General features: G+C 47.8%; 1 protein-coding gene across 1 annotated transcript in view; it reads right to left on the bottom strand.

The window, feature by feature from the left end:
• Positions 1-300: 300 nt before the first annotated feature.
• LOC113877605 (heparan sulfate glucosamine 3-O-sulfotransferase 3B1) overlaps positions 301-24,141 on the bottom strand; it is a 43,513-nt gene continuing 19,672 nt past the window's right edge. Inside the window, exon 2 of the mRNA XM_027517844.1 lies at positions 301-4,141. Within this exon, the coding sequence (XP_027373645.1) occupies positions 3,523-4,141 (619 nt within the window). The 3' untranslated portion in view covers positions 301-3,522. The remainder of the gene's footprint in view (positions 4,142-24,141) is intronic.

Here is a 24,141-nt window from a genome sequence, read left to right as displayed (position 1 = left end):
CATGGAGATGGTATGCTTTGTTAAAAGAAAACAGGTTGTTTGCTAAAGATATGGACCCTGATGCTGGGAAAGACTGAAGGAAAAAGGAAGAAGGTGCCAGAGGATGAGATGGTTAGATAGCATTACGGACTCAACAGATGTGAATTTGAGCAAACTCCAGGAGAAAGTGGAGGACAGGGGAGCCTGGTGGGCAACAGTCCATGGGGTCACAAAGATTTGGACACAACTTAGTGACTGAACAACAACCACCACCTCCCTGTCCATCCACAACACATAATAAAACACAGAAGTACCCACGAGTTGGTAAAATATATTTTATTTGTTCATACAAAGAAATAGTATGAATTACCAGAATTTCATTTTCCTAGAAACATCTTTCTCTGTGTAAAATTAATTTGTGTTATACATAGGACAAAATACTTGATTTAATTTTTTTTTTTCCTTTTTGTACATATTGGCTATTCTAACATCCAGGTTATAGAGGAAACAGCTAGGATTTGCACAGTATTTCAGATTACTGGGTTGAACGAAACTCAGTCATAAATTAATGTTATAAAAGTGAAAAAAAAAAAATCTAACCACACCTTGAAGTTTTATTGACCATCTTTCTTGATCAACTGAAAAGAAAAAGACATGGACTTCCACCTTGGCCTTTTCGACACTGAGTGTCTCTAGTTGAATGGACTCTTCCATTTTTCCTTTCTTATGAAAATATCCTGGCAGGACCTGACACTCTGTTTCTCCAATGTCTATAATGTACCTGTCACTCAGAGTGACTTCCTAGGAGGAAGGAGACAATTTCTCCTCCTTCATCTTCCAACTAGATGTTCATCATGCAGTCTGTGTACCTAAACACCTTTCCAGGTCCCACGTACCAAGTTCACAGACTCCTGGACAAACACCTCAAAGACAGCGTGGGCTAGATAGGAATAACAGAAACCTCCAATTATTTTCTCAGCATTTTTGTTTGTTTTTAAACACACTGAGTGGAGTAAAGAGTACCTCATGAATATCAGAGCTTTTCCTGTAACCTGGAAGAAACCCAAAACGTGTGTTAGGACAAAATTTGCCAAGAGGTGATATGGCGTTTGCCTTCTAGCAGCGAAAAAGTTAAGTTGGTGATCTTGCAGATGGCTGGAACAGGAAGAAAGTTAAGGCCTGATTTTATGTGTTGCCTGACTTCTCCAGGAGGAAGGCATGTGGGCCCTGTAATAAGTATCACGCGATGGAGTGTAACCTTGGGAGCTGTCGGGAGCAGTCAGAAACCACAAGCCCTCAGACCCCTAGGAAGAGATGCACAGGAAATATGATTTATTTGTCTTCCACGGAAAAACTCACTCTAGTCCTTCAATGCTAATTATCAACATCTGTTTGGATTCAAGGATTTGACCTAGAATGGAACCTTGACTCACTTCAGTGTTCATGACTAAATGACCCTCCTTCAAGCTGAGGATTTCCTGTTTCAGTTTTAAGGCAGAGAATAAACAACTTAATCAAAAATGGTCCAGCTTGAAAAGACAAGCAGGGACCCGGAGGGGAAGGAGAAGCTTGTGTGCATTTCCCCCACGGCTTTGTGGCAAGCCCTTCTCTGAACTACTCTGCAACTGGACATCACGTGCCACATCAGGGCACCAAAGCGGCCAGAAAGCAGACGGTGCAGGAGCAGGTGGTGGCTGTGGACTGACTCGGACTTGAAGCCATGTTCTACTGTAACGGAAAAGAGGCGGTGTTCCGGTTTTATTTCTAATTAGCTTTCTGACTGGAGAAATGCATGATCAATCAGCACCCTTATGAGGATGTCTCTGACACCCAAGCAGCAAGAAGGGAGAACCACCCCGTGATTATGGGCGTTCCCCTAAGTGCAGGTTCACCTCGGCTTGGTAGAGGCAGTAACAAAGCTATGGAATGATTATAGCATCTCAGGAATGCACAGCTCCCTGCCCCCTCCCCATGTCCATCCTCCTATACCCAACCTACATGATGACAGTTTTGCTGCTAAGCACAGACTAGCTACGTGGGCAAAGACAAATCAGCTTATCGGCAAGACATCCCTTAAAGACCAGTGTTTTGTTTCTCTAGCGAGCGAGTTATCGCATAGAACAGACAAAAGTGTCCTTTGTAACTACTGCAACCCAACCAGGTTGACCACATCTTCCCATATATTCCTTGATGAAAGTATAATGCAAATGACAGTTCTTTGATGGTAGAACCATTCTGGGTTAGAAAACTGAGGATCAAGTGAAGAGATTATTATTATTATGTCATATTGCTATACGGTTACCCAAGAGCCACTAGCTGGTCAGCATCAAATGACTCCCCCAGCCTTCCCACCCCACCCCTCCCTCCAGAGAGAAGCAGAGGAGAGCATTCCACATCAGCAGCTACTAGGCTGGTACTTCTCCTGCCGGGGCCTGGCTAGAACAAGAGATAGCCCAGGCTCGAGTGTCACAGGCAACACGGGGCCAGCGTTCCCAGTCTCTTTTTATAAGAGCCACTCCTGGTTCTGTCTGGCTGTTGGCTACAGACTATGTTGTCTGAGATGAGCTAGAAATTTCAAGGAGAGGAATTCCAGACCCCAAATGGGGGCTGGTCCTGGCATCTTGGTGGAGTCAGGAGGGAAGGCACCTGACCCCTTGAGGTCTTGACACCCAGCACCCCTGGTTTATGCTGGTCATTCTGCTAGCCGGGGGGATTCTTTGGTGTGTCAAGGCAAGAACTGTCTGCCTGAGAACAGAGCATGATGCACTCGCATGCAAATTAGAAGGGAGCATCTTTATTTCTAAAGCAGCAGCCAAGCACAGGACCTGGGAAAGGTGCTGTGGGGTGGTGGGCGGGGGCGGAGGGGGTTCTGACATTTACATACACTTCAAGCCAGTTGATGAACTGGGGATGGGGCAGAAGAGGAGGCAAGGCGGCAGCCTTCAAAATCAAAAGCTAAAGTCCATGAACTTGACCCCTCACCAGCAGGCTCTAAGAGGACATGGATGTCCCTGCCAAAGTAGCGATTCTCCCCAGTGCTGAGTGGACTTGAGGGGGTGTGGGGGCGGGGCGGCGGACCTAGCACTGTGGTCTGGAGTCTGCGCCCTTGGACGTGTCAGAAAGTGGCCGAGGAAGCTGCCACGTGGCAGTCTGTCACCTCAGAGCTCCCAGAGGTGGCCAGGCAGCCAGGGAAACTGGAGTTTCAGAACAAGGAGATGACAAATGAATCCAGACAGCGATCGAAGGCTGCATACCCGTAACAACAAAAATCTCAAGTTGTGCTTTTCTTTAAATACAATGGGTAGAAAGGAAACTCAAAGGAGGAAAAAAAAAAATGGAAGCACCATCCATTGCAAGGACAAGAAAATATCAGAAAACACTTTGGAATGTTAACAGATTACGTGACTCTCTAAAAGAGTGTGGCTAGGCAGCTCAGTGAATTAATTGCTTATGAATTAAAAATAAATTATTATAAAATAGATTTCTGTACATTTTACATACATATAATCTCTCTCAATATTTCCTAAGCCCAAGAGGGTGCCATCAGTCCCAGCCGAAGTCGTGGCCCGTCATCTGGTAGAACTTGCGGTTGAAGGGCCGGTAGAAATCCCGCAGCTGCCGCAGCACCTGCACATCGATCTCGGGGTGGGGTCTGCCCTTGGTCTTGCCCAGGCAGTGGGGGCGGCCGCTGCCCTCCGCCTTCTTGAGGCAGGGGAAGCCCTTGGTCTGGTTGAAGTAGAAGTGCTTGTCCGAGATGATGCGCTTGAGGCCCAGGAAGTCCTGCACGCGGCCCAGCTCGCCGGCCGGGTCGCGCACCAGGCGCTCACCGCTCACGAAGAGCATCTGGCGGGCGGGGAAGTGGCGCAGCCAGCGCTCCAGGTGCTCGGCGTACAGGCCGATCTGGATGGCGCTCCACGAGCGGTCCACCAGGCCCGCCGAGCGGTTCCGGAAGGCCAGGCTCTCGAAGCTGGGGATGTCGGGCCGCTTGGAGAGCGTCTGCGTGTAGTCCGACACGGCCCGGGTCACCGGGTCCCGCACCACCACCAGGAGCTTGGTGTCCTTGGACATGGCCGAGATGCGCGCGGGCGCCTCGCGCGTCACGAAGTAGCTGGGCGTCTTCTCCATGGTGATCTGGCCATCCAGGGTCCTCGGCATCAGGTCCCTGCGCGGAGTAAACAGACCAGGGAGGGTGAGAGGTCACAGCTCTTTGGTCACACGTCTCAATAGCAATACTTTTTTTTTTTTTGCTATTCTTGCTTTTTTTTCTGATTTATTTTTTAATTGGAGGGTAACTGCTTTAAATATGTTAATTTCTGCTGTATAACATCCATGAACCAGCTGTATGTATCCATATATCCCCTCCCTCGAGACTCCTTCCCACCCATCCCGCCATCCCACCCCTCTAGGTCATCACAGAGCACCGAGTGGCAATGTCAGCACTTTTAATCGTGGCCCCATCTAATTTCAATGCAAGTCGAATTTCAGAGCTGAGAGATATAGGTACGTCCCATCTGAAGGTTGGAGGCCAGATGCTCTCCACCTAGGATGGGAAGGCACTTTAATTTAGGGTAGAAGGAGTAAGATTCGACCTTCTCTGAGATCTTCCCCCCAGTGTCACCTCTCCCTTATTTTGGGGGGTATTCAGCTTTTAGATGGCCCCGAATATCTGACTTCAGAACACAGAGACCTCTGGCCTCTGGATACGTGCCTTTCAAAATAATATCACCTGGAGCGCCTAGAGATTTTGGTGTCCACGTGTCCTCGCTTTCCTGCCTTGCTGTGCTTATCACATTGGGACAAAAACCCTGTGGACACAGGAAGGAAAATGTCCCCTGGGCCAGTCAGGGTGTACTAGCATCGACACAGTGACCACTGACCAAACGCCTTCACTGTGAAAGACATCCCTGAAGGCCTCGAGGCACACAGCTGCCAAGAAATCGGGAGGATTCAGATGAAGTATAAACTGATGCGAAGAGAGAATTTGCTGAGACACAATTCTAGAAGCCTCCAAAACTACTTCAGATTCCATTTTTTATAGCTAGCTGGTGGAAATCTATTTTTTATAGATCCCTGGTGTATGATGCAGGGAGCTCAAATTCAGTGCTCTGTGATAACCTAGAGGGGTGGGATGGGGTGGCAGGTGGAAGGGAGGTTCAAGAGGGAAGGGACATGTGAATGCCTATAGCTGATTCATGTTGATACATGGCAGAAACCAACACAATATTATAAAGCAATTATCCTCCAATTAAAAATAAAGAATTAAAAAAGAGACAGGGACTTCTTTGGTGGTCCAGTGGCTAAGACTCATTCCTTGCTGCCAATGCAGGGGTCCTAGGCTTGATCCCTGGTGAGGAAATGAAGGGTCCACATGCCACAACCAAGACCCGGTACAGCCAAAATAAATAAGTTAATAAATACATATTTTTAAAGGGAGAGAGAGACTTGTATGATATTTATTTATTGCTGCATAATTTAAATGTAACTATATAGGCAGAACTTGAGCAAATTCCAGGAGATAGTGGAGGACAGGAAAGTCTGGCAGGCTGCAGTCCACGGGATCGCAAAGAGTCCGACGTGACTGAGCACCTAACACTCAGGCTGTTCTAAACGTCCAGCTTCAAGCCATCCCTAATCTGCTGAGACCAAAAGTGCTTTACGGACATGTTTATAGAAATGATGATATAAACTCACACGAGCCAGAAAGGGCAACAGACTCCTCCTTCACAGCGAATTAGAGGAAGCGGGCGTCTCCCTGATGGGGGGTGGCCCCACAACCCTGCAACCAGCCCCAGCTTAAGCTAAAGCTGGATTAACCCACTTTGACCATGTACCACTTAGATGAAGGTAGCCCTGTCATCAGGCTAATTCGATGGAGGATTAAAGAGGGCCTAGCTCTCAACTTATTCTGCATTTCCCTCAAAAGCAGGTCGAGTCTGATTAAGTCCGAATTTTTTCCCTGTGTTCAGCCACCTACATCTAGACCAAGTCTACAAGAAGGGTTCAATAGTCAAAATCCAAGTGCTATCCCTATGACTGAAGAAAACCTCACCCGCCACATTCTCCAGGGCCACGCACGTGGGGCAGGTTTGGAGTCTGTCTGTAGAGGGTCTGAGTGACCGAGCACAGGCGCTGAAGTCCAAGCCCCTGGTCTGACTTTCAGCACCCCATGGATTGAGGTGTGTGCCCCTCACCTGTCCATGCCTCCATTTTCTCAATTGGTCTGTGAGAAAAAAGATGATGCCCACCACCCAGGGTTTCTCCTTGGGACCGAGCCTGGGAGTGAATCGGTGCCAAAGAAAGGTTGTCAGTTCCCTACTGTTGACAGCGTCAGGGAAAGGGTGCAAGGAGGCAAGGGTCACACGCAGGGAGTGGTCACTCCCTTGGTTCACCTGTAGAGGAGCCATAGGGATGCCCCTGGGACAAGCAAAGCTTCAGGAAGAGTGGACGTGGCTCTCTGCCCACCTAGGCTCCAGAACCACCTCTGAACCTTTGCTGCATGCATCCCCTCGACGTCCCTAAACAAGGGCCTGGCGATCATGGAACAAAATGGCCAAGTGAGAGAGCCCATATCAGGATGCGCAGAAAAGGAACAGGAAACGGTCACCATCTTATAGTCCAAAGGCACAGCCCACTCAGCCATAATGCATCTTTGGACCAGGGTCAGATTCTTGGGTGACCCCCTGCCACGCTGCAGTATGAGCTCCAAAGGAGCCCGTCTCCCCAGGACAGTCCAGAGGTTGCACACAGATGTCAGCAAGCACTCAGGGTCTTAAGACTTTCCCTGTTTATCAATAACAGCTGGGGAACTGCTGACACGGAGTCTCAGTCCCCGTCCACTGCAGGCTCCACAGCCGCCTTTCCCTGAGTGTGTGTGGTGTGGACACAGAGAGCTGATGGGCGAATGTGCTACGGGGTTCTCCATCATTTCAGCAGGTGCTCCCTGAGTCCTCTCCATGGGTTTCCAGGTGCATTTCTGGGGCAGGGGGAGGGGAGTAGAATAAGCCACACGAAATATGTCTCTTTGGGTTAAGGATTATTTTAGGCTGATTATTTCTAAGAAACAATGGACGTTGAAAGGCTCTGAAAACCAGTTAATGCTAACTTTTAGTAAGAGACATTTATATTTATAAGGGAAATGCTGGGAAAGATTGAAGGCAGGAGGAGAAGAGGGTAACAGAGGATAAGATAGTTGCATGGCATCATAGACTCAGTGGACATGAGTCTGAGCAAACTCCGAGAGATAGTGAAGGACAGGGAAGCCTGGCATGCTGCAGTCCACGGGGTCACAGAGTCGGACACGACTGAATAACAAGAGTGTCTTCCTGTCTGTACCAGGAGGAGAAGACTGGCTATATCTCTAGAATCTCGTATCCATGGAGTTAAGTCTGCCCAACAGCTGTGCCCTTATCTACTGGGCTTTTTCCCGCCACCTCCCAGAACTGGCCTCCCCCTTCCAAAAATCTTTTGTCTCCAGCTGGAGATGGCATTTAAGATGGAGGCTTGGGCTGTTTCCAAGACTTGCTCAGGTTTCCTGGGCATCTCCCTTGTACACAGGAGGGACACATGTTATTAAACTTGTTTGTTTTTCTTCTGTTGACTGTCTTTTATTACAGGGAGCTGGGTTGGGGTGGGAGCATCTCAGCTAAGAACCTTGAAAGGAGGGAAAATTATTTTTCCTCCTCTCTCCTGGTCCCGAGGCCTGGGCTCAGACAGAGTGGGGCATCTCCCCAGCATGGCCCAAGAAGTGTGCTGTTGACCCATCTGGGCAGTTCTTGCCTCTGTCAAACAACTCTTCTGTCACCCTCCACCCTCCCTGCCTCCCAGGACCCCTGGTCCTGGAGCGAAGCCCTTTCCTATTCACTTCCTGGGCCCAGCTTCTTCCCACCCGCATCCTTCACTGGCCAGGCTCTCCTGTCCAGACACTCAGAACCTCTCCGGGCACAGCAGTGGCTCTGAGAAGAAAGGATGGAGACATGGCCGAGGGTGACCCCCCTTACGTGGGCCCTGCAGCTCACCCCAGTGACCCCTCCAGTGGTGGCTCCAGCCGTGGACGGGCCTCCCAAGCCAGCAGGTGGGTTGCAGTTAAATTGAGCAGCTCATTAGGAAAGCCAGTTTCTCAAACTGATAGCCACAGCTAATAATCTAGGCGGTGCTTTGGGGCTGTCAGAGAAATTTTCACATACTGCGCCTCACCTAATCCCTCGCGCACAAACCTTCAAGAGAGCACTGCCAGCCCCAACCTACTGAGGAGGGAGCTGGGGCTGACGGGGAGGGTCACCCGCCACCAGTAGGCCGAGAGCTGAGACCCGGAGTCAGGCCCTCTGATACCATCAACACGCCTCCTCCACCCAGCCTTCTGCGTTTACCCTATTATGATGAAATATACAAAGAGCTACACACCTGTCTTTTCTTTAAAGAGATACCTGTATTTCTTCTTCTCATTTGGAGATTAGCATCTTAATAATAGGTATTCCAGGGCTAGAATCACATGACTATGATCATAATTGTTCAAAGATGAGTCAGATTTCGAAACAATAGATGTCTTAGGCTCACACACGCTTGCTGCTAATTGCATAGGATGAGGCTGGGGGATCAGGACAGGATGGAACAGTAGTTCTTCCTGCCAGACGCTGCCCCCCATCCCCACCCCATCCTCCCCTCTCCACCACGTGGGCAGGAAGGGACACTCTTCCACACCTGGTACACATTCCCCACACTGTTATGAAGCCAGTGGACCTGGAGGTCTCTCTGGGGCAAGTCTCAGGAAGATGCATGCTCCCACCCACCCATCCTCAGGACAAGAAGAAGAGATGCTAAGCAGAGGTTTCAGGTGCCACCCACGACATTCAGGCCTGGGGATGACCAGTCTAGGAGCATCAGGGCCCTCAAAGACCTGGACCACGGAGCAGGAACCTGGGAAACTGCAGGATTTGCAGCGGATATTTCAGGCTTTCAACATGTTTCAGGAAACTCAAAAGAAAGCAATGGGCCCCTTGGCAGTGGCGGGATTCAGCCTTGATGCCGAGGGTGCTGGATGCCCGGGCCCTGCCCTAGACCCACAGAATCAGGCCCCTGTGGGTGGGGTCCTGACAGGGGAATCTCTCTGATGATGCCAACCTGCAGCCAGGCTGGAAGTTGTCACCCTGGGGCATCCATGAGCTGGCAGCTGCTCTGTACTTCAGCCCCTTATTCTTCGGATGCCCTGTGCACCTACGGGTGTAGGGCACGGTGCTGGGTGGTGATAGAGGGCCCCCATGATCAAGAAAACAATATTGTTAACAGAACAAAAGCTGTTCAGCTAATCCAAGGCAGGATTTGAACCAAATTCCTGGAGTAAAGTCTAGAGAACTTGGGGTCGTATCCTCCCTGCCAAAGCAGATCAGGACCCAAAGGGAGGGTGATGCCCACCTGCCAATGCATGAGACACAGGTTCGATCCCTGGGTCAGGAAGATCCCCTGGACAAGGAAATGGCAACCCACTCCAGTATTCTTGCCTGGGAAATCCCATGGACAGAGGAGCCTGGCAGGTTACAGTCCACGGGGGTCACAAAGAGTCAGACACGACCGAGCAACTCAACAACAACAAAGACATGCCTGTGTGCAGATGCAGAGAGATGCGCGCGTGCGCGCACACACACACACACACTACACACACACACACACACACTACACACACACACACACACACACTACACCGAGCTAACTCTCAAACACAAATCAGGCTCTGAGTAAAACAAAAGGAGGCACACTGAAAGAACTAGAAGAAACTCGCGTGATGAGACTAAAAGATGCATCTAACTCTTTCATCATCTAAAGTTAGATAATATCAACACAAACAGAAGAAAAAGAAAAACAACCAGGTGAAGAAGAGTACAAGCCCCGAATTATCTAATTTACGCTTTTGCCAAACTCATGGCTTAAAATGAGACTAAGGTCTCTTCATTTTTGAAAAGCTCATGACACTAAGATGCATTGATGTCAAAATGACCACTGGGCCGTTTCCTCTTTCACAGGCTTGTGGCAGGTGAACCAGGAGGATGTCTAGAGTCCGGTTTGAGGACACAGAATCTCAGCCCCGGGTCTGGGCGCTCACCTGCACCTGTGCCTTCGCCAGACTCAGGAGTAGCTGGGAGCCCACCTGTGGACTCAGCCTCCCGAGGGGCGTGGCCGTCACGGGCTTTGGAGAAGCCCAGTGTTTACAATGAACAGCCCATGTCTCGACGGGGCTCTTATGCGTTACCTCGGAAAGCAGACTCTTAAAAACAAACCTTCAAGCCAACAGGCGGAGGAAATTTGAATGAACCAGACAAGTTCTAAAAGCCTTGTAATTCTGATGTTCTTCAGCAGCCAGTGTTGCCCTAATTTTCTTTTTCTGCTTCTTTTCTCTCTTTGGATGGCATGTCGGCTCCCAGAGTCCAGCAATTGAACTTATTGTTGGAACTGGCAAGTTACACAAGAAAAAAGAGGAAGATTATTGAGATGGGTGTAACCCATCGCACTACAGCCAAACAGATGCTGAAACACTGACACAAAACAGATGATGGAAGTGAATGAACTTGAACTTCAGAGAGCAGACAAAGCTGCAAGCCGCAATGGGGTGGGGTGGGCCCAGCTCCCTCTGGGACTGAGGAAAACTAGAAAGAGGGGAGGATGGGAGGATGACCTCTTTGTTTGGTTCCAGAAACACCATATATATATATATATATATATATATATAGACAGTAGTATAGATAAAATAGATAAACAAGTACCTGCTAGATAGCACAAGGAATGCTACTCGATATTCTATAATGATATATATGAGAAAAGAATCTGAAGAAAGATATAGTTAAATAGATGCTAAGTCGCTTCATTCGTGTCCGACTCTGTGCGACCCCGTAGACGGCAGCCCACCAGGCTCCCCCGTCCCTGGGATTCTCCAGGCAAGAACACTGGAGTGCGTTGCCATTTCCTTCTCCAATGCATGAAAGTGAAAAGTGAAAGTGAGTCGCTCAGGTTGTCTACTTGAAAGTTACACAGTCTTCTAGCGACCCCATGGACTGCAGCCTACCAGGCTCCTCCGTCCATGGGATTTTCCAGGCAAGAGTACTGGAGTGGGGTGCCATGGCCTTCTCCAATAGTTAAATAGATAGAGACGGGTATATGTATAACTAAATCCCTTTGCTGCACACCTGAAACTAACATAAATTAGTTGTAAATCAACTCTACTCCAATTAAAAAAAAATAAAAGAAATAGTCTCATGTTTCCTGACCTCCAATAAAGATCTTTTTTCTTCCTTTTTAGAACCTACTTTTTAACCTACTTACATAAATCATCATCCTGTCCAGTTCTATGATTTTGGAAAATGCACAGAATTGTCTAACAGCCAGCATCACAGTCATAATCCAGCTCAATTCCCTCACTCCCCACTCTTTCTCTTGCACTGCTCCTTTCCATCAAAATCTAAAATCGAACTCTGTGCACAAGGCAAATCCCCTTACAAATGGCCCTAGGCTGCCCAAATCCTTGTGTTGATACCATTGGGACGGAAATATTGATTGAGAAGAGAAAATGGTCAATAGACTTAGACGATTTGACATCACAAATCTATTTACCATTGCTTTAAAAGAAGAAGCAGCTACAAGTTGTTTCCAGGTCTCTGTCTTCCAGTTCTGGCTCCTAACTAGCTTGGCCCCCATCCCCCACCTCACCCCCACATCCCTGCGTCCTTGGCTTCCTGGTCTGTAAATCAGTACCACAGAGAAGGTCAAATTCTGATAAACTGCCCTGAGGACAAACTCAGGGTGGGGAGGACAGGCCAGGGAGCCACGATGCCATATCATCTTTAGACTTCCCAAAGCCCACATCCTGGTGGCTCAGATGGTAAAGAATCCACCTGCATTGCGGGGGATGTGGGTTCGATCCCTGAATTGGGAAGACCCCCTGGAGAAGGAAATGGCTACCCACTCCAGTATTTTTGCCTGGAGAATTCATGGACAGAGGAACCTGGCAGGCTACAGTCCATGGGGTCACTGAAGAGTCAGAAATGACTGACTAACACTTTCACTTTCAAAGCCCACATCCAGCCTCTGAGAGCTCAAAAGCCCATGGTGCGGCCAGGAGAAACCTTTACAAACAGAATAATCAGCCTCTCTAGGAAGGTTACATCTCTCCTCCCACCCTGCAAACAGATAGTAAACAGTCAAACCTCCTCTCACAGTCCCAAATCGGTGTGGGAAGTAAGGATACCCCCCTTAGAAGGGCTAAACAAATAAGGTGCCATTTTAAAAAAATAGCTGTTAAGTCGCAAGTTTCAGCTGCAAAACTCAAAAGCCCTGGGATCCCAGGGATGCAGGGAGTGGGACGCTGAACAGAGCAGAGAAGGGTGAAAACACCTTGAATGATACATCGTGATGGACATGTGGCAACATGTCACACAGTCAAGCCCACAGAACACAGCTCAGCTAGGGTGGACCCTGCTGTGAACCGTGGACTTGGCGTGACGCCTGATGTGTCGGTGTGAGCTCGTTGTGACCAGTGGACCACTCTGACGGGGGGTATCAGTGGTGGGGGAGGCTGTGCTTGAGGGGGAGCAGGAAGTGCATGGGAATGTTCTTGAACCCTCATTTGAATGCCCATGCTTGGTTTCCAGAACTCTGCCCTTTCTGCTTGATTTTGCAATGAACCTAAAACTGCTTAAAAAAAGAAGAAAAAGAAGAAGAAGGTTGAGATCCTGTCTGTCCTCATCCTGTCTGTGGACTACGGCTTCCTCCTTGGGAAGGCCGGGGTCACGCACCCTCGTGTCCTCAGCCTGGGCCACCAGCACTGGTGGGCCGTGCTCATGTGAGTCTTTTCCGTACCCTCGCCTTCCCCTGCAACTCTGGGCCGAGGGCTCCTCCTGGGATGCTGAGGCCACGGCACCTTTGCATTCTCTATGCTGCCTCCTTCACCCCCAACCACTCAGGAAGAAAGAAAACCCTTTCCTCCTGGGGTTTGTCCCTGATATCTTGACCTGTGAACACAGGTAGGACATCTTAACCTGTAAGCAGCATAAGGGACTAACTCTCCAACTTCCTGCCTTGAAAATATATGACAAAAAATAAACTCAGAAGACAAACAAAAAATAACAAGCCTTCTTTTACGAAAGGATGCCCTTGGGTTCTTGGGATCTGACTGCTCTCCCTTAGCCTTTCCTCCTGGGCTCAGAGGCCCACTGCCCTGCCTGGTCCGCAGGGGAGGGAGTTAGGCTGAGGTTGGCTGAGTGCCTCAACCTCCCATCACTGAGGCCAGGGAAGCACTCAAGTGGCCAACTTGAAAAGGGTAGAAAGGGCTGCTGGGGGCGTGGAGGTGGGGGGGATGCTGCCTGGAGGAAAAGTGCAAAGCTGCTGACAGTCCAGGAGGTGACAGATGCTGACAGGTTGGGGGGAGAGGCAGGGGGACATGTCCCCAGGCTTCAGCGGGCACTGGGTGCTCTGGAGTTAAATCATTTTAAAAGAAAAACCGGGGAGAGGGGCTTCCTTGTTTGTCCAGTGATTAGGAATCCGCCTGCCAGTGCAGGGGACGTGGGTTCAATCCCTGGTCTGGAAACTAGGACCCCCTGTGCAACGGAGCAGCTGAGCCTGTGAGCCACAACTGCTGAAGCCCACGCGCCCTGCAGAGCCCGTGCTCGAGAAGCCACCGCAAGGAGAAGCCCACACACCGCAACTAGACAGCAGCCCCCGCTCGCCACAACTAGAGAAAGTCCACACAGCAATGAAGACCCAGCAGAACCAAAAGTAAGTAAAAAAAAAACAAACCTAGGGGGAAGAAAAAGAGCAGTCTCCAGGGTCATTACCATCCTAATCGAAGAGGTTTCTGCTGTGACAAGTGTGGGCAGCTGGGGTCCTGTTTCCCGAAGGCCTGTCTACCAGCCCTGAACCTCCATCCCAGGTGAGTACCCCAAACTGTCCCCAGGGCAGCGTCCTTCTCCCTTGGGAGTTTGTAAGTCACAGTGGACTTCAGGTGGATGGGGGACAAAGACAAAGGTCTAGGCTTGTGGCTTCTCTTCCCTTGCAGAAGATGAGAGCTGCAGAGATGAGAAAGGAACTCTTCCTGCAACCTCGACTGTGGACCAGGAGACATGGTTGCTCCTGAGACTTGTAACTCGAGCTGTAAGTGGTAACCCTGGGAAGTTTCATCTTTAAAGCAGTTTTCTTCCCTGGGGAGGAGGGAGGAGGGCTGGGAGGAAGGTGGGGATCAGCCCTCGGCCCCTTCTTATCTGGAAACTTCTTCCTTTGTAGGAAGTCTCTGAGCCCAAGGATTGGAAAGCTCCCTTTCAAAGGGCCACACATCTCCATAAATAATTATCTCCGTTTGGGCGAGATGTTTGCATATCAAAGAACTCCTTCGGGAGTGTTTAAAATAATTTAAAATGAAATTATAAATAGTCTGTTGTTCTCCTCGTTTCTCTGGTCCCTGGAGCAGTTGGGCTCCCGGAAGTGATGTCATTATTCATTATGAAGTGTACTGGGTCTTTTTACTTACTTTATTAAAAAAAGGTAATGGGTAGGAAAGAAGAGACATAACAAAGGATGGACTCCCCCAGGCCCCCTCCTCTGCCAGCCCTCGCCCCTTTCGCCCCTCCCACCCCTCAACCCCCACCGCAAGGATTTGGCCTCCATTGTATGAGAATTTCAATACTGCTCAGAAAATGAAAAGCCTTTGAGTGCCATAAGGGGGTGGTGCTCAAAAGAGCATCTCGCAGCTCTGGGTCAACCCAAGATTCCTTTCATTTTGGCAGAATCCTCCACTATAGACCCTGCTTCACAAAGGCCTGAGTTCCTGTTCCTGGAAGGGACTGGGGGGGCTGGGGGGCAGAGGGAGGGTTTCAATTAAAAGCTAATAGCCTTTTGTGTCTGGGCGCTCTGGGGCACTGCTCGTGTTTATTAGACCTCACTGTGTGCGGGCACAAACCATGTGAAATCAGAGTAATCTGTGCCCCCCGTTTCCTGGAAAAAAAAATTGTTTTTGATCAATAGAAAGAGAGGAAAAAAAAGTTTTCTGGGAAGCGCAGTCTTTAGAAAGTAAAATCAGCCTGTCTGTGGGCAGGGGGGTGAGGGCAGAGCTCAGGACCCAGAGGGAAAGGAGACCTCGGCAGCACAGACAGATGTGGGAAGGCTGTCCCTCCCTGGACAGATTCTTCTCTGTGTAGACCCGACCCGCCCTCACTTCTGATCCGTGTGGGCTTCCCCTCTGGAATCCGCTTCTTCTCCCCGGGGTGCTGGGAGCCTGGCTCTGCCTGGGTGACTCCCCAGCAACAAAGGGCCAGCCCTCAGGCGGCTGCACTGGCTGGTATGTTTCACAGGCTCCTGAAATCCTCTCCCAGCTCAGGCTTCACCCCAAGAAAGGCTTCCCCCATCCCACCCCACCCCTGTGCTCTTGGCAACCAGGTACAAATGTTAGTAAACAGACCCTCACTCAAGAACCACTCAGCACCACCAGTCAACACAGAGTGGATGGAAATCACTTCCCCACACAGGGAAGCACCCCTCTCCTCCACCGCCCGCACCCAGGATAAGGGGAGGGGGCTTCCTGACATAGCGAAGTCTACCCGGTGCTGGACGCTTGAAGCCTGGGCCTCTGGTTCCTGCGCAGCCGCTGACAAGACTTGACACTCAAAGCTTCGGGCTCAGTGTAGAAAAATTAATGGGTGACTTCCTTAACTCAGAACGACAACCTCCAGGTCCATCCGTGATGCTGCAAATGGCATGATTTCATTCTGTCTGACAGCTGAGTGGTATTCCATTGTAAACAAACGTGATACAAAGGAACTTATTTACAAAACAGAAACGGACTCACAGACTTAGAGAACGAACTTATGGTGGCCAGGAGGAAGGACAGGGAGAGCGGATAGTTGGGGAGTTTGGGATGGACATGTACACGCTGCTACATTTAAAATGGATAACCAACCAGGACCTACTGTGTAGCACAGGGAACTCTGCTCAGTGTTACCTGGAAGACTGGATGGGAGGGGAGTTTGGGGGAGAATGGATACATGTATATGTATGGCTGAGTCTCTGCTGTCTGAAACTATCTCAACATTGTTGACTGGCTATACTCCAATTCAAAATAAAAAGTTTAACCATAAAAAAAGTTGATTTTGACACTAATAAAAAAAAGTTAATGGGAATTTTCCTGGCGGTCCAGTGGTTAAGAGTCTATCTTCCAGTACAAGGGGTGTAGGTTTGATCCCTGGTCAGGGAGCCAAGATCCCACATGCGTCGTGGCCAAAAACCTCAAACATAAAACAGAAGCAATGCTGTAAAAAAAAAAAGTCAATAAAGACTTAAAATGGTCTACATCAAAAAATCTTTTAAAAAGTGAATGGACTGGTTTAAAAGGGTTGTTGGCTTTAAAATTCTATAAGGGGACCCTTACAATCTCCATCTCTCCCACCACACCCTCATGCCACCTCCCTCCCCAGCCAGTTGTAGGTTGGCACAAGTCGGTACAGGAGAATCTATACAAATATTTTATAATGGAATAGGTGCAAAGGGTACTTTAGGCACCTTGAGGATACAGGTCAACCCCACGAATGTAATTCAGACAGAGGTTACTGTCAAGGGCACCCCCAAACTAGGCAACCTAGTGCCTGAGGAAACAGAAAGGGAAGTAGAGCTCAAGGTCAGGCTGTGGGTCCTTAGGCAAGTTGTCTAACATCTCTGAGCTGTCTCTCCTCATTTGTGAAATGGAGATACTTTAAAAAAAAAAAAACAAAACAAGAATGAGACTCAGTCGTAGTTCATACGTGAACAAGCTCCTAACACAGCGAAACCCTACCTAAGGGTAAGGTGGGATGACCTCCACTCATGTCCCCACTTTATCTCCTTTGACTTACGGCTGTAGGTGCTAGGGAGATTTCTAGGGAAATATTGCTAAGGAAAAAGAAATTCCACGTTGGTTCTCACATTCAAAGTCTCTTGTAAAACAAGTATTTGAAAGTGTCTCCATTTCCTGGAATTCTCACTTGTGCCAGGAAGGATCCCATGGGTGGACCTTCTTTCTTAATCCCCTGGTAGGACCTTGGCAACCAAGGAAAACCAAGCTCCCCCTCTTGCATTGATGTTACTGAACGGACGTGATGATCCAAGCCAAAAAGGAGCAGGAAATGAGGCAGTCTTTCATACGAACGCATCCTGCCTCAGAAGGTTCTTTCTTTCTTTCCTTCCTTCCTTCTCTCTCTCTTTCCTCCCTCCCTCCTCTCTCCCACTCTCTCTTTCATCCCTTCTTTCTCTTTCTTTCCTCCTTCTTTCCCTCCCTCTTTCTTTTCCTTTCTTCCTTTCTTGCTCTCCTTCCTCACCTCTTTCTTTCCTTGGCAGAGAATGAGGTTTACATGAAGTAAAACAGTCCGTTTAGGGGCAGGAGCCATCTGAGACTGATGAAAAGAAACAACCCAACTGCTGAAACCAGATCCACAGAGTGAAGACTTGACATAATCCGTTACCTTCCTGCCCCCTGACTGCGGGGCCAGCGGGAGTTGGGGATGAGAGAAACCCCAGTCAACTCTTAAGTCCAAGACAATGGCTCCATCCTGCTCCCCACTCCCCTTCCACTTGACAAACAGAACCCCATTTTATGGTTATCAGCTGAAAACAGTATAAAGTAAATTAGGTCAATAAAAACCCCAGACATAAGTTTGAGTAAAGCTCAACGGATGGGAAATGAGAACAAATAAACTCCCCTTATCACAGGCTCTAAATAGCTAAGAACATTTTAGAGAAGAAAAGAGGTGCTTTCTGCCCATAGAGAACATCCCTGGGAGTGTATTAAGCTGGAGACAGACGCTGCAGACAAAGAAGACCCGCGGTTTCACGGTTTCTTATCTCACACACCTAGCAGCAGCAGCACTTTCTTCCCAGTGGGTCTAGGTGCTTGAAGGTGTCTTGAGACAGGAAGTGGCACGCAAGGCTGATGGAAAGTCTAAAGACACCCATCAAAGTCTACCCTCTCCTATGCTTATGGAGACTCTCAGTTTGGAAAGGATGGAGGCTTCTAAGAGCCAATTTTCAGGAGGAGAAAGGTAAGTGCAACCTCCTCAGAGTCTCATCCACTTATTGTCACAGACACCATTTTTTATAAAACCTCAATACATCTGTAACAGATTGCTAAGCAGAGCCCAACTTGCCTGTATATTTCATGTCCGAGGAGAGGAGAAATGCAAAGTCTTGGAGGCTTGAAGTTTTGCTTAAGTGTTCTGGATTATTTGAGCATATTCCCTCATGACGGTTCATATTCTGTGAGAACCTTTTGGTAGATGGTGAGTCTTACAACTTCCAGCCTTGCTTCTGTTCTTGACACAAAGCATTCCCTCCCCCTCCCCCACAACTCCCGCAAGGGAACAAGACTGCGAGCACCAGGGGGATCAAATAACCAGATGGTTAGTGAGAGGGCTGCTAAGAATTACAAGTGAGATTAGCCTTTTACCCTGCATTAGCCCCCGTGAAAAACTAACCCTGTAACTACTTTTGAGCCTAATGATGATTTCTAAGAACAAGATGTTTGGTTCAATCTTATGGCCTGCCATATTTTGTTTTGTATTTCTTTGGACGGTACCTCGTAAGACGGTACATCTTCAAAAGAAATACAAGAAAAAGGGCAAAAAACCTGGGATAGGAAGCACTGGAAAATAATCTGCTGAATGAACACATGAAGGAATGAAAGGAAATTAACTTGCAGTGCTTAAAGCTAATGACTGGGGGTCACAGGGCAAATATGTAAAGAGAATTGGGGGCAACCTGGGATGATAAATTACCATTTGGGGAAGGTTTGAAAATGGTGACCATATCAGGATCTGAATGCCCAAAGTAATTAATCCTAGAGCAACATTTATGTACCATCACACCCATTACATTAAGTGACACTATTCCATCAGGAGGCCATCCACATAAAGAAGGTCTTGACCTTGCATGCTAAGCTACAGCAAAGAACAAGTCCCTTATTTCACCTGAGGGACAGACGCCAGCCATGAGCTCCTCTCACTTTTGAACTTTGGATGCCCCGGAGTTTTGAGGGGGGCAGTAATAAACCACCAATGGATATGAATCTGAGCAAACTCTGGGAGATGGTGAAGGACAAGGGAGCATGGCATGCTGCAGGCCATGGGGTGGCAAAGAATCATACATGACTTAGCGACTGAACAACAACAGTAAGAAAAAGACTAGGAATGTGGGCAGGATCTCTCATGGATGGTTAAAGAATCAGGGAATAGACTAGAATCAGGGAAGGACTAGGAATGTGGGTGGGATGGCGGGTGGGATGGCTCGTGGACGGTTAAGGAATCGGTGACATGGCGTGCAGGGATCATTCACAGGGACATTTCTTGCCCTCAGGGGGCTTACTGTGTATTTGGAGAGAAATTCCACATCCAGGAAGTTCCCCAATAGACACTGCATTGAAATGTGCAAAACAAGCATCCATAAGTCATGTCCTTCGGGACATCTGCAGCTTCCTTGAGCTGGTGCCAAGGCCGAGGGGAACAACAATGTCAAGAAGAAAAGATACCCAAGTGTAGGAGCATAAGGCAGTGGTTGAGACACTGGGCTGGGACTCAAGTTTATTTGTTTGAGGAATGGTGAGAAATAAGACTACAACGATTAGGAAGTGGCTGGAGTGGCCCCCTTTCCACTCTGCCCAGCCCTTCCCCCACTGCTTCCCCAACATCTTTTCCAGAAGCCAAACCTAGAAAACTTCACAGCTTCTCATTATGTTGAACAAGATGTTCAAGTTTCCTGGCCGGGAATCTCCCTACCTTTCCAAAAGGACATGCTTGTCCCATTCCTCCATTCTTACCCTTCACCCCAGCCACGGGCAAGCAGAGTCCCCCTCCTTCTCGTACGTTCCTACAGCACTCATTCCCACGCTAGGCTGGGTTAGCAATTCTTGCTCCCTTCTTATGATCCTACCCTGCCAACAGCCTCCCTGCAAATATACACATGTGCGTGCACCCACACACACACACACACATACATGTTAGCATACCCTTTCTCTAGCTGCTATTATCTACTTCCAGGGGGTTGAAGCCTGGACTTTGCCTTATTTGCACTGTGGCCCAAATCAATGGCTCTTAGATGAATGAAGGTGCATAAATAAACAATCGCTAGAAAGAACTTGGATTTGATCTCAGACAATGAGAAGCCACATCAAACATGGGAGTGAGCAACCTGAAGGTGTATCAGGAGTCGGGGAGACAGATCTGGGCTGTTAGCTGATGATAAACTCCGTGAGGCTACTGAAGCTCAATATAAGAAGGTGTAAAGAACACTGGAATAAGCAGAAAAGATTACTGGGCGTCTCCAGTGGAAAACTGAACAACACGTTATCTGGAGATAGCTTTCTTATTGCTTTTGAGATATTTGGCAACTCTGTAAATTATAGATAACAACATGGCAAGGCAACATGATTCTTGACCATAGGCATGCAAATAAGTGCCTTCTGGTAGAACTTCTGTGGGTTTCCCTCTCCACTGCCCACTACATGGGAAAAGTCAAGTTCGCCCGCTTGTAATGTCATCTCAACGTTCCTTTATTCCAAGGAAACTGAGGTTCTTTTGACTTCTTTGGACCAATGGTAACAGCTGCCATGTTCTCTCATTAATAATAAGTAAAATAAAATCCTTAACATGGTCATTAAGGAAATATAATCCTTAACATTGTAAGTGGATGAATCATGATTTTACCTTTTGCCTTTAGAAAATTATCCTTTACCAAAAGCCTGGATTAGCCATGTGCTTTTCATAAGAGTGCTATCCAAACGAAGATGTGGTTCGTATGTGTACGTGTGTGTATACACATATGGATTTCCCTGGTGGCTCAGATGGTAAAGAATCCGCCCGCAACGCAGGAGACCAGAGTTCAATCCCTGCATCAGGAAGATCTCCTGGAGAAGGGAATGGCTACCCACTCCAGTATTCTCGCCTGGAGAATTCCATGCAGTGGAGCCTGGCAGGCTACAGTCTACGGGGTTATAAAGAGTCAGACATGAGTGAGTGAATAACACTTTCAGTTTCATACATGTACACACATACAATGGAATCCTACTCAGCCATAAAGAGAATGAAATAATGCCATTTGCAGCAACATGGATGGACCCAGAGATTATCACACTGAGTGAAGTAATTCAGACAAAGGAAGCCAAATGCCACATGACATCAATTATATGTGGAATCTGAAATAGGACACAAATGACCTTATCTATGAAACGGAAATAGACTCACAGACATAGAGAACAAACCTGTGGTTGCTAAGGAGGCAGGGAGGGATGGAGTGGGAGGCTGAGGTTAGCAGATGCGAACTATTACATAGAGAATGGATAAACAAGGTCTGACTATGTAGCATAGGGAACTATATTCAATATCCTGCAATAAGCCATAATGGAAAGGAAAATGAAAAAGAATGTATATATATATATACACACACATATATATATATATACTTTTCTGTACAGCAGAAATTAACACAGCATTGTAAATCAACTATACTTCAATAAAATAAATATAAAAAGAGTGCTATCCACACCAGTGGCTTTTACCCCATAGCATCCTCTTGATACCAACCACCTTCCCATCTTAGTACCAAGAACAGTCATGCTTTCTGTTGCGCAAACAGCTCGTTTGAATGACTTCTGTAACTGAGGCCTGTCTGTCTGTGAAGGCTGCCATGAAGCTGAAGGTCATGTCCACTATGTGGCCCCCACTATGGATTCTCCTTTCTTACTCTCACATTTTATGTGTTTGTGGCCCTTTAAGTATCCTTCAAAAACCACCTGAAGTATGTGTTCAAGAAGGCGGACACAGAATAAATGCAATTCCGTAGATCTGAATGGGAACGGGGTATGGGGGCGAAAACAACGGGACAGCTGATTGGAAAACACACTGAAGGGAGGAAAAAAGGAAAGCAGGTTAGAGATGAGGAAAGACCTTCAGTTTTTTAAGCAAGATGGATCAAGATGGACGATTATGGGTTCTGAGTTCACCCACAGAAACTGTGGCTTCCAACCCACTATTCAGGATGCAAGTCAGGACACAATGAAGGTGCTCAGCCCAGAAATGATATAAACACAAGAGGGTTTAGGATTCAATGTCTATGTAAAAAGCAGAAACGGAGATAAGGTGAACATGACCCCAGATTCTAAGCTAGCTTTATATCCAGACAGATTAGCCCAGGTGGGGTGCGAGGCTCCCTGGCAGGCCAGCCTGGAGGCCGGGGTCGTGAACGACTGCCTCTCCCTGCAATGCTCAGCACTGCCCTCCATTCACTGACAAAGCCAAATAAAGACCTTTAAGATGCTACTTTCCCAAATGAATCCACTTCCAAATCCAGGGCTGGGAACACACAGCACTAAGCCTGTGAGCAAACACTCCTAAAGAGGAGAACAAGAGACTCCTCTCTGCTGCCCCATTAGCACATTCGGGAAGTTAACATACCTCCCTTCCCCCTGCTACTCCCCCCAAGGACACTGTTTCCCTGGGTTGGCTGAACGCACATCAATTAACTTGTCACATGGAGTCAGGCAGGACCGCCAGGTACCAAAACGAGGCATGGAATCAACTGACTGTAAGGATCCCAAGAACTGGAGTCCTGACCATCTTTTTTCTCTTCCCTTTTTTTTTAATTGAAGTATTGGGCTTCCCAGGTGGTGCTAGTGGTAAAGAACTCGCCTGCCAATGCAGGAGACAGAGAAATGGGGATTCGATCCCTGGGCTGGAAGATCCCCTGGAGAAGGTCATAGCAACCCACTCCAGTATTCTTAGCTGGAGAATCGTTTGGACAGAGGAGCCTGGTGGCCTACAGTCCATAGGGTGGCAACGAATCGGACACGACTGACGTGACTTAGCATGCATAGTTGATATATATCATGTAAGTTATAGTTAAACAATATAGTGATTCTGTATTTTCATACATATACTCCATTTAAAGTTATAATAAACTATTGGCTAGATTTCCTGTGCTGTTTAATATATCCTTGTAGATTATTTATCTTATATATAGTAGTTTGTACCTTTTAATCCCCTCTTTCTATCTTGCCCCTCCCTCCATCCTCTCCCCAGTAGTAACCACTGGTTTGTTCTCTGTGAGTCTGTTTCTGTTTTATTAATTTCATTTGTTTGTTTTATTTTTTAGATTCCACATAAAAGTGGTATCATACAGTATTTGTCTTTCTCTGATTGACTGATTTCACTCAGCATAATACCCTCCAGGGTCATCCAAGTTGTTGCAAATGGCAGAATTTCATTCTCCTTTACAGCTGAGTAATATTCCATTGTATATGTACATACCACATCTCCTTAAGCTGTCTCCATGAATGTGTAATTCTGAGAGATTTCTTTATGAGATAAATACAGTGTCTATCCAGGAAAGGACCCCTTTTCCTGGGGCCCCTCTTCCTCTGAAGAGAGAGGGTTCTCCTCTCACTCGGGTCAGAAATGGGGCTTATTAATTATCATTACAGAATGTTACCCTTGCTGCCTGCAAAACAGGCATGCGAATCTCAGAGTCATGCCCTCAGAGCACAGTGCTCCCACTTTTAGGGGTTGCAGAGAATCTGGGGAAAGGGCTGTGTTCTCTGGAATCTCTAAGATCTCACATGCTGCACAGTGAGGCCAAGAAAGAAAAAAATCTCTCAAAATTCCAGCGTTCTGCAGGGGAAAAAACACTTGCCCCAAATCCTAAGACCAACCTCAAAGACCAAAATGGTTCTATACGGCTCACCCAGAAAGCTCTGCTCCCCACTCTGCTGGGGACAAGGAAAGAACCAGGATTGCACACAAGGTGTTTTCAGGTACCACAGACAGAGGCTGCATCCACTCTGCTCTCCTTCTTCTCTTTAAACAAACCAGGTGCAGAAGGCAAAGCGAGCTGGTTCTAAATGTCCAGAGGCCAGAAGTCATGGCTCAATCCATCTTTAGAAGCGGGGAGATACACAAAGCTGTGCCAGGCTGAACAAGTCTCTCCAACCAAGAAAAACAGGCTGATAAATTAGTTCTGCGAAGCCACAGAGCAGAGCCCCCAAGAATCAACTCAATAGGCTGCCTCCTCTTCTAGCTCATTAACTATTTGAGATTACCATCATGTGGGGAGTCGCTTCTCAGCTGGAAATTAAATTAGCCTGGCTATAAACCAGGAATGTCGAGTGGAAAGTATCTGATG

This window comes from Bos indicus x Bos taurus, chromosome 19 (assembly GCF_003369695.1).
Source record: "Bos indicus x Bos taurus breed Angus x Brahman F1 hybrid chromosome 19, Bos_hybrid_MaternalHap_v2.0, whole genome shotgun sequence".
Classification (NCBI taxonomy): Eukaryota; Metazoa; Chordata; class Mammalia; order Artiodactyla; family Bovidae; genus Bos; species Bos indicus x Bos taurus.
The sequence above is the reverse complement of the archived record's forward strand: the minus strand, read 5'-3'. Positions and strand labels throughout refer to the sequence as shown.